General features: G+C 55.1%; 1 protein-coding gene across 3 annotated transcripts in view; it reads left to right on the forward strand.

The window, feature by feature from the left end:
- Positions 1–15,349, forward strand: part of COL27A1 (collagen type XXVII alpha 1 chain) — a 143,756-nt gene that overhangs the window by 61,507 nt on the left and 66,900 nt on the right. For 2 of the 3 annotated variants that reach the window (XM_079926902.1, XM_079926904.1), the window contains exons 14-19: positions 726–770; positions 8,513–8,566; positions 9,233–9,277; positions 12,492–12,545; positions 13,798–13,851; positions 14,488–14,541. In XM_079926902.1, the coding sequence (XP_079783028.1) occupies positions 726–770; positions 8,513–8,566; positions 9,233–9,277; positions 12,492–12,545; positions 13,798–13,851; positions 14,488–14,541 (306 nt within the window). The remainder of the gene's footprint in view (positions 1–725; positions 771–8,512; positions 8,567–9,232; positions 9,278–12,491; positions 12,546–13,797; positions 13,852–14,487; positions 14,542–15,349) is intronic. The other variant, XM_079926903.1, reaches the window with a different exon arrangement.

The following is a 15,349-nucleotide window of genomic DNA, read 5'->3' on the forward strand; positions in this document are numbered from 1 at the left end:
GCCCCTCCGCGGCATGTGGGATCCCCCCGGACCGGGGCATGAACCCGCGTCCCCTGCATCAGCAGGCGGCCTCTCAACCACTGCGCCACCAGGGAAGCCCTGAATGTCCATTTTTAGAGATTTGAGAAACAGAAACTTGCACACTGCCACACACGGCCACATCTCCTGACTCCCAGGCAAGAGCTGTGCAGCCTCTCAGAGGCCCTGGGAGGTGGGAACCGGAGAGCCTCCTTCTGGTGGGAGGTTGGGGTGGGGAGGTTCTCTGAGGGCCCCCAGCACCTCCTGGCTGAGAGAGACGGAGGCCAGCCTGGTGGCTCTCAGCTTGGTGCCCTCACCACTGTGTTACTTCCTTGAACGTGACCTTGGGAAATTGCTTAACCTTTGGAGCCTCAGTTTTGCCGTCTGTAAAGTGAGAGCGAAATGAGATCTGGGTCAGGCATCCCACGCGTCTTTATCGCCACGATCAGGATTCTGCCCATTCTCACACCTACGATTGGAAGGTACTGGATTTGGAAATCCAACCTCCGCATTTTACAGATGTGGAAAGCTGATGGCAGAGGCGGGGAGGGTCTCGTTCAAACTCCAGGCCAGGCTCAGTAGAGTCAGGAAAAAGGAGTGGTCAGCTCCAAAGGATTCCACCAGGTGCCCACGTGGAGGATGGTGTGGAGGGCGTGGCCTGGAGAGAGACAGAGCAAGTAACCACCTTTGTCTCTCTTTCTTTGCAGGGAGAACTGGGCTTACCAGGGCCCCTAGGAGTCCCTGGCCTCATCGTAAGTACACAGATGCCTGGGGACGGGGAGGGCCAGGATGCCGGGTGTGGGGGACAAGCCACAAGTCCCCTCAGAGGAGCTGGGACAGACAAGTCTAGGAAGGGGGCTCAGGGAAGAAAGGCCTGCTGTGTGGCTTCAGATGGATCACCTGCCTTCTCCCAGCCCCTTTCTTCAGTAGTTAAATGAGTATGGGCGCTTGGAGCATGGCACTGCCATGTACTTTCACACCTGCCGCCTGTCCATCGCTCTGCAGCAAGGTCTAGGCAGGTGGTAGTGTGCCCATTTGACAGGTGAGGTGCTTCAGGTCCAGACAAAGGAAGTGACTGGCAGAGGAGCTGAGGCTCTGGGCCATGCTGGACAGTCTTCTCCATCCTTTTCAGAACACTGACTTTGGAGCCAGACCACCTGAGTTCAAGTCACAGTTCTGCCACATCCCGGCTGTGTGACCTGGACCAATTCACTTACCCTCTCTGAGCCTTAGTTCCTCATCTGTAAAATGGGTATGGTGGTGGAATCCTCTTGGGGTGCCTGTGAGGATTAAATGAGGCATTGCTCGTACTGTCTTTGGCACAAGGTCTAGCACTCAGTAAATATTCATTTATTATAATATTGTTAAATATTCTTTATTGTTACTGCCTCCTGGTGTGCCCGGGACCGAGAGGCCTGTACGCGGGGAGGTCAGAGGCAATCTGACCTCTAACTCCATCCGGTTGGGGTAGCCTTGTGGAGTGGTGCTATTAGCCAAAACGATGGCTCCCTGCTGGGCCTTCAGAGACTTAGTCTTGACCTTGGGCCCGGCCCCAAGAGCCAGTGACAGGCCCGAGCCTGGAAAATGAGTCTAGGAGCTTCCCTGAGGGTCTGATGCCCCCTCTCCTCTGTCCTTGGGGTCATACCTCATGGGGTGTGAGTCTGAGGGGCTTACACAAGTAGACCGTTCCCTAGTTTCACAAATGGGCTGCCAGCTTTGGCTACTCCAGCAACTGTGCCAAGAGATTCTATTGAGAAGGAGGCTGGAGAAGGCCCTGGAGAGTTGGGGGGCCCCATTGTTCAGGGGTGACCAGTCCTGGCAAGAGGGCCCAGAGGTTCCCATGGGCAATGTGCTTCTGCTCAGGTGGGTGGGAGCAGAACCAGGGCAGGGTCGGGGTGGAGGTCAGATCAATCCTGGCCTCTCCTCCTCTGGGCTCTGTGGTCTTCAGTTACGGCCTCACTTCCCTGAGCCTCAGGGATCCACCCTGTAAGATGGGATCTTCGCTCCTGCTCTTGTTAGGATCACAAACACACCCGGTCCAGTCCAGTCAAGTGGTTAAGAAGGTAGTCCCTAGACCCAGATCACCTGGGTTCAAATCCTAGCTCTATCGCTCATTTAATTGCAATTCTGAGCAATTACCCCTTCCCCCCCACTCCCGTGCCTCAATTTCTTCATCTTTAAAATGGGAATAATATTAGTACCTCACTTGGGAGAATGTTGTGAGGATTTAAGGAAACTAGTACATATATAGTGCCTAGTACATAGTAAGCACTCAAGAAGCACTAGTTGTAATAATAATAAATTTAATAATAATCATAATATGAATGATTTTACTATTACTTGTTAATAATAAAGGACTGTTAACATGTAGTGATTCAGTAGTGGTAGTAGTACTAGTAGTAGTGTTTTACACACACACATAATGTATTTTATGCCTGGTAGCAGCCATCTGGAGTGCTGCATTGAGAGAGATTTCAAAGTCACATTGGAAATTAGTGGGAGAGGGTGCTGCAAATTGGTGATGTCTGCCTTGGCTTGGGGTGAGGAAGTGTCAACACACGAGTCATACGTTTGTCATCCCTGATGTCCTTTGCTGAGCACCTTCTTTGGCACAAGGCACTGACCTGAATGCTTTGGAAAAAGAAATATCTGCGATGAGTGTTAGAGAACCTGACGTTAATGAGGATCTCAGAAGTCTACCGGTCCAACCTTCTCTAAGCTCAGCAGGACTCCCTTCTGGAGCATTTTGGTCATACGGTCATTAAACTCCAACTTGAACACCCTGGTGTTGGAAGCTCCCTCCTGTGAAAGCCCGTCCGCGTTCACAGAGCTCTCATTGTGCAGGGTTTTCCTGTGTTTTGAGCCCAGCTCATCTCCCTGCCCCTGGGAGACGCTGTTCAAGACGTAAAGCTGGTTGTTGTCTGTGCTTCCCAAGGCCCCTTCTTCAGGCTATATGATCCCCGTCCCCAAAACGTTTCTGAAGGGATGTTTACGTACCTTGGCTGTCATCCTTGGCACGTGTGCCTGTCTGTCATTGTTGGCGCCCACTAGGTTGGATGCTGAGAGGGGCAAGAATATTGCTTGGCCAAATGTGCAGATGCTGGAGACTGTGCCGTCATAGCCCTTGGCCTTCCTGACTCTACAAAGCTCTTTCCCACCGATGCTCCCCTTTGCTCTCCACAGTTAGGGCTGCCAGATAAAATATAAGACGCCCAGTGAAATTTGAATTTCAGATACAATATTTAGAACACATTTATACTAAAATATCATTCATTTGTTTGATTGTTTATCTGACACTCAGATTTTAACTGGGCATCCTGTATTTTTATTCACTCAATCTGGCAACCCTGTGCTCAGTATCTCTTAGGAGAGTCCCATTGGGCAGATGGGCAGACTGAGGCCCTAGGTCAAGGTCACACACAGGGCAGGAGAAGATGGAGGCATGATCAGAGGCCATGTCCCCCAACTCCTAGTTCAGGGCACTTCTCTTCCTGCCCCCCTTCTGAGGGGCCTGAGCTAGGGGTGAGCCCTGGGTGTCCCTGCATTTCTCAGGCCCTGCACCCCCTCATGATCCCCTTTCCAAAGAGCTGCTGTCCACCCCCCACACCTCCAGCCCGCCTTTGCCTTATGTCTTTGGCCACTTTCAGTCTCGCTTCCTGTTTTTAAATCCCCTTTGTTGCCAAGGTGACATTCCTTTCTCCTTGTGCCTGGGGGTGCCACAGGGCTAGACCTGCACCCACCAAATCACCACCACTCTCCTCCAAGCCAGTGCCCTCTCCCACCCAAGGCACCCACTCCTGACCTGGATTTTGGGGGACAGCAGCTTCTGTGCTTGGGGGAAAAATTGCTTCCCCAGAGAGTTGGAGAGGAAAGGAATTTTCTAAAGGGAAGAGGGATCGTGAGTCACCTACGATTTTCCAGAGGATGTGGGTTTTTAGCTGAGCAAATGGGAATTCCACACAGTGACAATCATGTTAGCGGGGATTCAGATTTATACAATGCCTTCTGTCTAGTCAGCTGAAGCGATTTGCATGCAGACTGAAGTCGAAACTTCCACTGTCCCCCGGGTCCTTGCAGGCGGGAGGAAGGGTGACGGAGGACAGATTAGCATGTATGGAGCTTCTGTCTGCTCTGTGTGTGCTTGACACGCCTTAGGCTGGGAGCCTCGAGCTGCCTGAGGCGGCGGCAGCAGCCTGGTCACCCTCGTGAGGAGGCTGAGTGGAGCCTGAGGTCGCCAGCGAGGGACGGTGTGACCCCAGTCTCATAAGCCGCTGGTGGCCCTCTGCAGAGACAGCCTGGAAACAGCCCCCTTTGAGTAACTGAAACCCTTTGGCCGGGCTTCAAGCAAAGTGTGCCTGTTTCCAGAATCTGCTCAACAGAGAAAATTTCTGTCTTTTTTTCTTCCGAGCGACACAAAGGGAATTTTGGCTTCTCCATTTAATGAGACCCAAAGAATATGTGATCTGGCCAAATGCCAGCATGTGGGATATCGTGGACAAGTCTACCATACTCTGTTACTAAATGATCTTCTGGCTTTATTTCTTTGTCTGGAAATCAAGGTCAGGAACCCCACTAGCTGGCATTTACCAACCCCTCGTGTGCTGGGTCCTGTGCTAGGTATTTAATTATCATAGCAGGCCTCTGAGTGGGAAGTGGGATTACAATCGTACAGTCAAGGAAACCGAGGCTCAGAGAGGCTTAAGCACCTGCCCGAGGTCACCCAGCTGTTAAGCTGGAGCTCGGTCTGTGTTCACAGCTCGTGAACTTCACCGCTGCGTCTAGTTCCACACAACTTCTGGGCTGAATGGAGAGAGTATGTTAGAGTGTGGACTGGGCAGCGCCAGCGGCTGTTGTGTGTGAGAGATGGTGCTTATTAAGACCACACAGGAGCCGGGACTGGCCACAGCTCCCAGGTCCTGTCCTCAGGCTGCTGACCCCCTATCAGAGTTTCTGGAAAGAGGCCTCGTTGCTTTAAAAGGCAGTTCCAGGCAACGCTGTGGCCAGATTTTAACCTAGAGGGTTTGTAAATGAGAGTAGTGTGCAGGTTTCTTTTTCACCCACTGATTTAGCCACTTTTAGTGAGGGCTTCCTCTGGGGCACGGAACAGGCAGTGGCCACATAGGCACCCGCGTCAATGGTCATGGGTATGGAACAGGCCATGAGCGAAAGCCAGGTCAGGCTCAGACATGATGGCAGGGGCCTGACCTGGCCTGTGGGCTCAGGGAAGTGATGCTGGGGGTGAGGGCAGAGGACAATGTGAACTCAGGGCGGAGCGCTCAGTATAGGAAGCAGTGGCCAAGGATGGCCCGGCTGCAGAGGGACAGCAGGGCAGGAAGGTAAGGCATGTGCGAGAGAGGGAGGGAGGGAGCTCTGCCAGCACCCGTGAGGGTGGGTGATGGCAGCCCCCTAGGTTTTCTTTCAGGGGTCCTGGGCAAACGCCAGCCTGGATGCCTGCCGGCACATGGGACGCCGAAGTGGGACTCTTGCCTGTTTTTGAATCTCAAGCCTGTCCTCACACCCTGTCACTTATGAGTGAGCGCAATGAGGAAAGGCATCCTTGGGTCCTTTACTGGAGTAAACAGAGTCAATCCCAGGCTTGTGAGCATGGTCTGTGGGCCAAGACGGACAGACAGACCTGTTCTGGCCCTGCCTGTGTCCCCTGCTTGTTGCATGGTCTTGGGTTAGTTGCTTCACCTCACTCTGAGCCTCGGTTTTCTCATCTGTGAAATGGAATGGCACTAATGATGGTGCTGACCTCATGGGGTTACTGTGAGCAGTTGGTGAGCGTCTGAACAGAGCTGATGAGACTGGGAAGTGTCTGGCGTGGTGCCTGGCACACAGTAGGAACTCCTTCGGTGGTCACAGATGTGGTTGGTTGCTTGTGTTCTTGCTGGGAGTCAACGAGCTGAAGGGCAAAGTGTGTGGAGCAGGGTCTGGGAGTTTAGGCGAACGTGGGAACAGGTTCCAGATTACAGGCATTACTCGCTGTTCTTTCTCGTGGGACGTGATATTGTGTGTCACTTGGCCAAGCTGCCCAACGACAGTATCGAGCGCGGAGCAGACTGGTATCTGCAGGCTGAACTGGGGGGAATGTGGCCTGAGGTTTTCTCTGTTCTCCCCCACATGCTTTTATAGTCCAACGTGGGGATCCTGCCCACATGAAGAAGACCTGCCCTGAGCAAGCGGCCACCTTCTCCCTGTGTGCCCTCCAGCCAGAGCCCCTTTTCCATGGGTTCTTGGGTGGGATGCCTCCACCACACACAGACCCCCTTGGAGAGGCTCACAGGGGTGGCACGCACAGGCCGGGCTGTGTGATACCTACGTGGGCATCAGTCGGGCCTGTACCGAATTCACCCTCCACACAACAAGCCGCCGTCAGGTCTGGAGCGGGGAAGAGAGAGCCTGTGTTCCCGGAGCTGCTGGCTGGTCTTCTCTGCTCGAGGCCCCGGCCCCCATTGGAGCCAACTGCGCTAGCAGGGCCTAGTCTGTTTATTTGTGCACCACGGGGAACGCTGGGTGGCCACCCCTTGCTCCCTTCCTCCAGGAAGAGAGAGGGCGCGGGGAGCCGCAGCCAAAGCCTCCCGCTGAAATGCTCTTCTCTAAGGGGCTGGCTTTCCTTCAGTCCAGCCTCTCCCTGGCCAGCGATCCTGGCTTCTCCTCTCCGAAGATTACTTCAGAATTGCTTAGAAGCTCTGGGGACAGACTGCCTGGTGTGAATCCCAGCTCTGCCCAGCCCTGTGATTTGCTGAAGCCCTCGCCTCTCAGAGCCTCAGTTTCCTCATCTGTAAAATGGGGAGAGTAGCAGACGGATCATGAAGGGCTGTCGTGAGGAGTAACGGAGTTGAGGCATGTGAAGTGCGTAACACAGTGCTTACCAGCCAGTGTCGTTTGTATCGCTATTATCACCTGTTAAACTGAGAGCCCGCTTTCTTAATAAGATTACTTGATGGGAACTGAAAGCAGAGTTCCTTGGCAAAGGCTCAGCTAGGTTTGGTTTGACCCAATCAGGTGGGTTCAGGGGGGCGGGGGGTGAGAATCCGCATTGCCTCAGCCAGGCCTTGCCGTTGCCGTCTGTGCACTCCACGTGTTTCCCTCTGAGAGTCTCTCTCCCGGGCACATTCCAGTGCACAGGCTACGCAGGAGTCAGCAGGAATGTGATGTTTCATTCTCTGCCGGCCTCCCTCTGAGCTGTCTCCAGGCAGCTCCCACAGGAACCGGTTCTTGAACCTGGGCACCTGGAGCAGCCTTTGTTCCTCAATGCTTCAGAGCATTTGTCAGGGGCCTCTGTGGAGCCTGATTCAGGGATGTGGGAAACTGAGGCCCAGAGAGGTGAAGCCCATTGACTGGGCTCACACAGCAGCCAGACACTCAGATCGGCCACAGAGGATGGACGAGGGAGAGAAGAGGTTATTTCAGGGGCTCCCTTTCTCTGGGGGAGGGCTGACTGTGATGGCTGTGGCCGAGGGCAGTGGTGATGGGGGAGGGCAGGAAGTGAGCACGAGGCTTCAGGGAAAGAGGGTGGGCTTGTTTAGAGAAAATCCATTCACCCCTTCCCTTTAGACCAGGGTTTCTCACCTCAACGCTATTGGCGTTTGAGCTAATTCTTTGCTGTGGGGCCTCGACGGAGATGCCAGCGGCACCTCTTCGGTTGTAACCACCAAAAATGCCTCCAGGCAGTGCCAGGTACTTTCTACATGTAAGTCAATTACTTCTCCAAACAACTCTAGGAAGCGCAGAGTATTAGTCCCTGTTTTAGATGAGGGAACTGAGGCACGGAGAGGTTAACCCTCGAAATCGCACAGTGAGTGAGCAGCAGAGGAGAGGTGGGACAGGTGGTCTGGCCTCGACATACCCTCACTGCCTCCCGGCCTTTCCCCAGCCCTCAGTGAAGGGCCCCCCATGAAGGGAACGTGACTCTCCAGGGTCTAGGAACTCCTCTGCTCCCGCCTTGAACAGTCTGATCTGATCCGACGCTGGGTCTCCAGCCTGTGGTCCAGGACCTACCCGCTGATCTTAGTGTCCTACGGGGCCCATCTGCACCTCGGGTGTCTGTGATTGACAGCCCCACTCCTTCCTTGCTGCTGTCCCAAGGAGGTGCCCAGCTTCTGGAAGCAGAAAGCTCCTGCCCCTCACGAAGCTAGAGGAGTCGAAGCCTCTGTGTGTGCTCACAACAGCTTTCAGGGCGAGGGATCGTTATCCCCATTTTATAGATCAGGAGATCGGGGTCCACAGAAGCCCAGTGAAATGCCCTGAGTCCCTTAACTAGTATGGGATGTAAAGAATCTAATAGGAGGTGGAAAGGAGTGGTGAAAGGGGCAGCGATCAAGAAGTGAACTTGGGAGAGGTCCTCTGTGAAATTCACTCCAGTACTTCAGTGGAGATGACCGTGCCTAATTACAAGATCAACCCAGGGGGATTGCGTCCTCGAAATCCTCCCCAGGCCAGCCTCCTGTGAGCCGCCTCTCATGGCGTCCTCTTCTCTTTCTCTTCCCAGGGCGACATGGGAGCATTGGGTCCAATTGGCTACCCAGGACCCAAGGGCATGAAGGTAAACAAGACCTGTCCCTTAATTCGAGTCTCATCACAGCTGGGCACCCCCTGACTCATTTCAGCCCGGAAGGAAGGCTACCCTGATACGGTGTTGGGGGGCACTCAGAGGGGGGCTGGGGTGGAACGTGGCAGATCAGGGGCTCCGTGCTTCTCAGTCCTGAGAGCCGGTCATCGTCCGCATGTCATGTATGCCAGACATCTTCATTGGACAGCAGTCCTCCAGCTGAGCATGAGTCAGACTTGGTTCTGGACTTCAGGGCACTGAAAGTCCAGTGGGGGCCGTTACCAGGAGCACAGAAACTCTATATAATGGCAAGCCAGTGAGTTCAGGACATCCCTGAGTGGGATGGGCGTGCAGGAGAAAGGTGGGCTCAAATTGCCCGGACCACGTTCCAGGGATGATTCCATTTGGCCAGCAGGCGTGTGACACGGCTCATGAAGCCCGTCTCTCCCCATCGGCACCCTTCTCCCCTGGATGTGTCCAGAGCACTGCGATTCGCCAGTCAACTGCCCCTTCTCGTGGTCCTTCAATCCGCACCACTGCCCTCTGGGCTGGGCCCTCCAGCACGGGGGCTCGCAGCAAGCCAGTGGGTTTATGCCAGGGCTCTTGACTTGTGGGGTTTTGAACGTCCCTCACAGCTGAACCCTGGCCTCTGTCTTGCAGGGACTGATGGGAAACGTGGGGGAACCCGGACTGAAAGGTGATAAGGTGATCTGAATACTCCCTTATTGCACTGTGTTTTGTCTGCATGCGAACCCCCTCAGCCTCGACGCTGCTGCTGATTTCTTGCCAGGTCCACTCCCCTGCGCTCTTACTGCCTCCCCTCTGGCCCCGCTAAATCTGCGCTCCCCAGCTTCTTCCTTGTTAAGTCTGGGTGGGACCCAGGCTGATGGCTCTGGAGGCACACAGACCTTGGCAGACAGAGTGTGGGGGGCTCTCGAGATCCGGGTCGGGGGTAGAGTAAGGCAGGTCTCCGAATTTGGGGAGCAAAGCTGAGGCCAAAGCCACAGAACACGGGGTGGGCGGGGAGGAGCGGTGCTGAGATGATGGGCCCCAGGGCAGGGCTGGTGGGGGGTCCAGAGACCCCTCCCAGGCATAGGAGGAGACAGATACGCATCAGCCCCCCAGAGGAGAAGAGGGAGCCCCATCCCAGAGTCTGAAAATGCAACGGAAAAACCAGGACGGGCCCCTGAGCTCCCACCTGCCTTCCTGCCAGCTGCCACGTGCCCTCCGCAGCCCTGCTGCTGAACTGACCCCGGGCCAAACCAAAGCTGGAGGTGGGTAGGTGGGACCCCGGGGCCCAGCATGGAGCAGCACCTGGCCTGGGTCCTGCAGCATCTGAGCCAAGAGACATGGAGGGCAGGGAGTGGTGCCCCTGTGCTCTGCCCTGTGGCCATCTCCCTGCCCTCCCCTCTGCCTCAGGGAGTGTGGGAGAGTTTCTGGCAATATCCCAGGTTCCAGAAACCTGAGCCAATAAGAGCTGCTCAGCTGCTCCCAGGGCCAGGCTGCCTCTGCACCTGTCTTCAGGTGACTCTGCTCCTCCTAAGTCCGAGGAACAGGAACAGGTACCGGCGCTGGGCCCGCTCTGAGTGCTCTGTGGGGCTTAGCCCGGGCATCCTCCACCCCTCTGTGAGATAGGAAGCTTGCCGAGCACAGACAGCTGGTAAGTAGTGTCAGGATTTGAACCCAGGCACTGCCGACAGAGACCTCCACCACGAAGCAAGACAGGTCGGAAGGGCAGAGCCAGTGAGGCCCTTAGAAGTCACCTCCTCCAGCGCCTACATTTCACAGCCAGGGAAGCAGACCCAAAGAGGAGAAGAGACGCAGCGAAGGAAACTCAGTGATCTGTTGGAGCCAGCCCAGACCCTGGACTCAGAAAGTTAGAGCTGCTGGGCAGAAATGGGCACCCCAGATTGTCTCACCCACTCCCACCCCTAGGTACCTAGCCGTGCGGTGCTCAGTCTTCTCATCTGTTTCCCCCTTTCCCATCTCCTCCCGTCACGCCCAAGCCTCCAGCTGCAGCTCCCTCAGCCTCGCGGACTCAGCTCTGCCCCCTGGCCGTGCCCTGCTGCCTTTGCTAAGCCCCCTCTTCCACGGCCCTCGCTCTGGAGGTGCAGGGTCTTTCTGCTGGAGGTGGGGCTTCCCCACAGCTACCTGTTTACCCTGCGGTGTGAGTCGTCAGCACTCTGGAAATGTTGAAGTCATGGAGGAGGGGAAGGAAGTGGGGGAAATAGGAGTGTAGGCAGGGAGCTTTTTATAGGCCCTTTGCAGAGCTGGCCTCCAGCTCACTGTTTCTTCAGGAACATGGCAATCAATGTGTTACGTAGAACTCGGCTGGCTTGCTGACCGCTGGTGCCTGGGACATCGAGAGAGGTGAAAGCACTGGAAAAAAAAAAAAAAAAGAGGAGAAAATTATTTTCCTGCTCGTAGATCTCAAAAAGAAAAATAAGAAAAGCAAACGAAATCTCTTTTCTGCCCCTGTGGCTGGGGCAGGGTCTTAATATTTCAGGGGGCAGGGTTCGGATCATCCCCTCTTCACTCCCACCCTACCCCCTGGCCCTCCCCTGGGGTGATAGAGACACCCCTTCATGTTCCATGGTCATCCTGCCCAGAATCCCAGATTGTCCGTGACCCAGCCTGGCCTCAGTCCCACTTACAACAACCTGGCTCCGTCTCCCCCCATAGCAGCACATTCTGGAACCCAGGCTTCTGCGCCAGGCCCAGCCTTCTCCAAATCCATTGTGTTGATTTCTTAGGTGCCTTCGAAACTTTTTTTTTAAAACCATCTTACTCCTCCTTTGGACATTTAAAAAAAACGTTCCTTGGTTCCTAAAATTCTGGGATATTGTACAAGATTTTCCAAACTGGAAAAACCAAAGTAAGTTAACATTTTTTTTTTATTTAAAAAAAAATTCTGGCTTTTGTTCTACCAAGGGAGTTCTGCTGGATCGTGGCCTTAGGGCACGACATGAGTTCTCTAAGATTCTCCATTCTTCCTGGGTTTTTCTCCCCATTCCTCCAACTGCTCCCGGGGCTGTGAATGTTTTCTGAGTCCTGGGGCCAATGTACCAACATGGGAAGCTGGAAATGATGAGGGCTGTGTGAGACACGTCCAGCTCCAAGGAGAAACATCTCCCAATCTGGTTCTGCGACAGCTCATTTACCAGGACGTGGCTGAATACAGGCACGGACTAGAAGAGGCCTCCGACAGCCAGAATCAGTGTCACCAAGCCCACGCGGTGTGTCATCTTAGCAAAGAAACACCCAGACCTAACTCGAGGCCAGTTGACTCGTCGTTTACGCATAGTCTTAACTAGCCAGGTGCTCCGGTTTCTCATGCTATAGCTGATTAAAAGCAGCTAATTAGCAGTAGACCGAAGCAGATTGCTGGCATAGAAACTCCCACGGAAGGACGAAATGACAGTTCACAGCCTGGTGGTGAAAAATATCAAGCCACAGATGCAAGCGCTCAGAACCTTCAGCGGCGCAGGGCCGCAAGCGCTCAGAACCTTCAGCGGCACAGGGCCACTGTCCAGGCTGCGCGCTCCTCTGTGTGACACCAGCTGATGAGGAGGTTGAAAGATCGTGGGACAGCCCCTTTGACCCTCAAGTGTCTGTTCTCCTGACAAGGCCAGCTGACACTGGGCAGTTTAGTTTTCTGTTAGTGGAATGTTCAGCCACCTGAGCAACCCCAGGCAGACCTGCACGTAAGCTGGCTCTGTCCCCGCAGGGCCTAGCTTCCCTACCGGGGGCAGGGCAGGGCTGGGAGCTGCCCTTTGCTCTAACAAGGCTGCTGCTGGGCAGATCGACTTTGGGAACAGCCTCAGCAGAGCTGTACCCTCCCAGTGGGTCTGGACGTCGGGGAGACTTCCAGAACCCACCGTGGTCTCCATCGTAACCTTCTTTGCTGGTGTGTATTTAGGGTGAACAAGGGGTTCCGGGTGTGTCAGGAGATACCGGATTCCAAGGAGACAAGGTAATTGCAGCAGATTTGCCCCCTGCCCCCTGCCCTGCCCTTCTCTGCTCTGGCTTCCTTCCCAGGGCCCGTCAAGGGCCAGGACCCGCCTGTAGGATGGCTTCCTTTCACACAATCCTGTCTTCTCCATCCTCCGTCTACCCTCTCACTGTCTTTTCCCTGGACTTCACAATGGCCTCCTGACTTAGTCCCAGGCCCCAGCCTCTTCCCTCCCAGGCTGCCTTCCTCACCACCACAAAACTGTCCTGAGGGCCCAGCTCTGCTCTGTGCTCGCAGCCCATCCATGGCCCCCTACTGCCCCCAGAGTGGTGTCCCGGCTTCTCGCCCCGGCACCCAGCCCCCCGGCGCACAGGACACTCTGACACTTTCCTGCCCCTCGCCCTTCTAGCCCTGTGCTCCAGCCCCACTGACCTGCCCGCTGCACCTCAAGTTTGCACACACTGCTGCCTAGCCGGGCACACCCTCCGTCCCGCCTGTGCACGGCCCAGCCCCGCCGCAGAACCCCGCGTGGGTGCCGTCTTCTCTACCTGCTCGGGAAGTGACCGTTCCCTTCTCTGCCATTCTCATTCCCTGCCCATCACCTGCGGTAGCACATTTCTCCCCTGGCTGATGGGGATTTGTGCTCAGCCCCCTGCCAGACAGCAGGTTCCCAAGGATAGGGCCCCCGGCTGGCCTGGAGGAGCTCAGCTGAGGGTCCTGCACAGACTGGTGAACACTTAAGACACGTCTGAGTGAGTAGCTGGCCTGACTGGCTGAGGAACCCAGGCAGCCTGCCGAGGCCGGCTCCTCTTTGCCTGTGTCCGGCACCATGTGGCCACATCTGGACCTCACCCAGCCAGTCAACGAGACCCAGATGTTGGCCAGCTCTGCCTCTTCCTCTCCCCTCCCTCCTGGCTGGCCTGTCCTGACCCAGCCTCAGTGTCTCCGGGTTGCGAGGCACGCAGGCCTGGCTGCCTCTCCAGCTGGGCCCCAGGCATCAACGGTTCTTCAGTGCTTGCTTGGAGGCCCAGGGTCCGGGGTTCCAGGATGACCTGGTGAGGACAGGAGCTGCTGTTTCACCTTTGCATCCCCAGGTCCCAGCCTATAGGGCTGCCAAGCTGGAACTTGCAAGCAGGGAAAAGGACTAGGGAGCTCATCCTCCCCCTAAATGTGGATGTTCTCCAAGCCTCAGGCCGGCAAGGATGACCAAGCAGCCGTTCATCTGGCCATTTCCGGTCCTAACTAACCACAGTTTGCTCTGCATCTCTTTCAGGGGAGCCAGGGATTACCAGGGTTCCCAGGCGCACGGGGGAAGCCAGGGCCTGTGGTAAGTACCTTCTGCTCTGAGATCTCCAACCTCACACTCTCCAAATGGTCATGGAATATGTCCAGAGATGCTTTCACATCCAGGATCTCCTTTCCTCTCGCAGCAGCTCTGGGAGGCGAATAGAGCAGAGCAGAAATGGAGATTCACCCATTTTACAGATGAGGACACTGAGGCCCAGAGGGGCAGGAGTACACCCAGCACCATAGATAGGCATCAGTCACTGGCAGACCTCTGGTGAGAATCAGGGCTCCCAATGTCTCATAACTAATAGTAACATTATTAATAATAGCAGTGGGTGTCGTTGATTTATTGAATGTTACTGTGCATCAGATCCTTCCTGTGCTATACCTCTCTGAAGTCTGCCAACAACCCCAGGAGTTAGAGACTTATTATTGCTCCCATTTTGCAGATGGGGAAAGTGAGGTTCCAAGGTGAAGTGACTTGCCCTGGATCCTGTGGCTAGCAAGTGTAGGAGATGGGGTTTGAACCGTAGCTCCTTGCAGGTACCTAGGCAGATTTCACTCCTATTCTCCTGAGTTTTCCAACCACCCCCAGCCAGCGGGCTAATACAGGAGATCCAGGGAAGGTAGACCCTCACTTAGCCCTGCCTCCTCCACAATCTCTTCTCTTCCATAGGGCAAAGTTGGAGACAAAGGATCCGTTGGGTTTCCTGGGCCCCCTGGACCCGAGGTATGCAATACCCTATTTCTCTGTGTCTGGCTGCTACTGGGACTGGGTGTTGTGCTTGGGAAACCAAGGCTCAGAGACAGGGAGAGACTTGCCTGGGGTCACACAGCAGATGAGAGATGGGGCTGAGAATAGAAATTCCTTTTCTGCCTCTGTGCCTCCCGGCTTCCGTAGAGGCTCTCAAAGGCAGTGGCACAGAAGCTGGCCTCAGACAGCCTCCCCGGCTTCGTAGCCACCTTTACAGTTTCCAGAACAAACGTCAGGAAAACCCTCTGAGCTCTACTGCCTCGACCCTTCACGGGAGCTCCCCACATTCTCTACACTGAGGTTTGAGGCATCCAACCCTTCTGAGCCCTGGAACTTTTCTAACTGCCAGCAGCCACCCTGGAGAAGTGCAGGGCTCACGGCTCACACGGGGGAGCAGGGGACAAGTGTAAAACTCTGGTGTTCAATGGAGAAGGAGAAATAGTGAAGGATGGATAAAGCAATTAACATAACAACTCTAGTTGAGTCAGTAGAACCTGAGAGTTTCTGATACATGTGATAACCAGCACAGGTACGTTAAACGTTCATCCCCTGGCATTTATGTACAAAGGAGCGAGGCAGCTAGTCGAGCCCCTTTTGCTCTCCCCCCACCCCACCCCAAACCCCAGTACAGGGACCAGCTCTGGAGAACAGGGTGGACAGTGCTAGGGCTACTGTCTGTCTCAGGGGGTCTAGCTCAGCCCTAGCCGCCACCCCACCTCTACACACCTCCCTGGCCTGGGGCCTTGCACATTCGTAAGGTCTCAGAGACAGAAGTCTAGTTCTG

This window comes from Stenella coeruleoalba (assembly GCF_951394435.1).
Source record: "Stenella coeruleoalba genome assembly, chromosome: 7".
Lineage (NCBI taxonomy): Eukaryota > Metazoa > Chordata > Mammalia > Artiodactyla > Delphinidae > Stenella > Stenella coeruleoalba.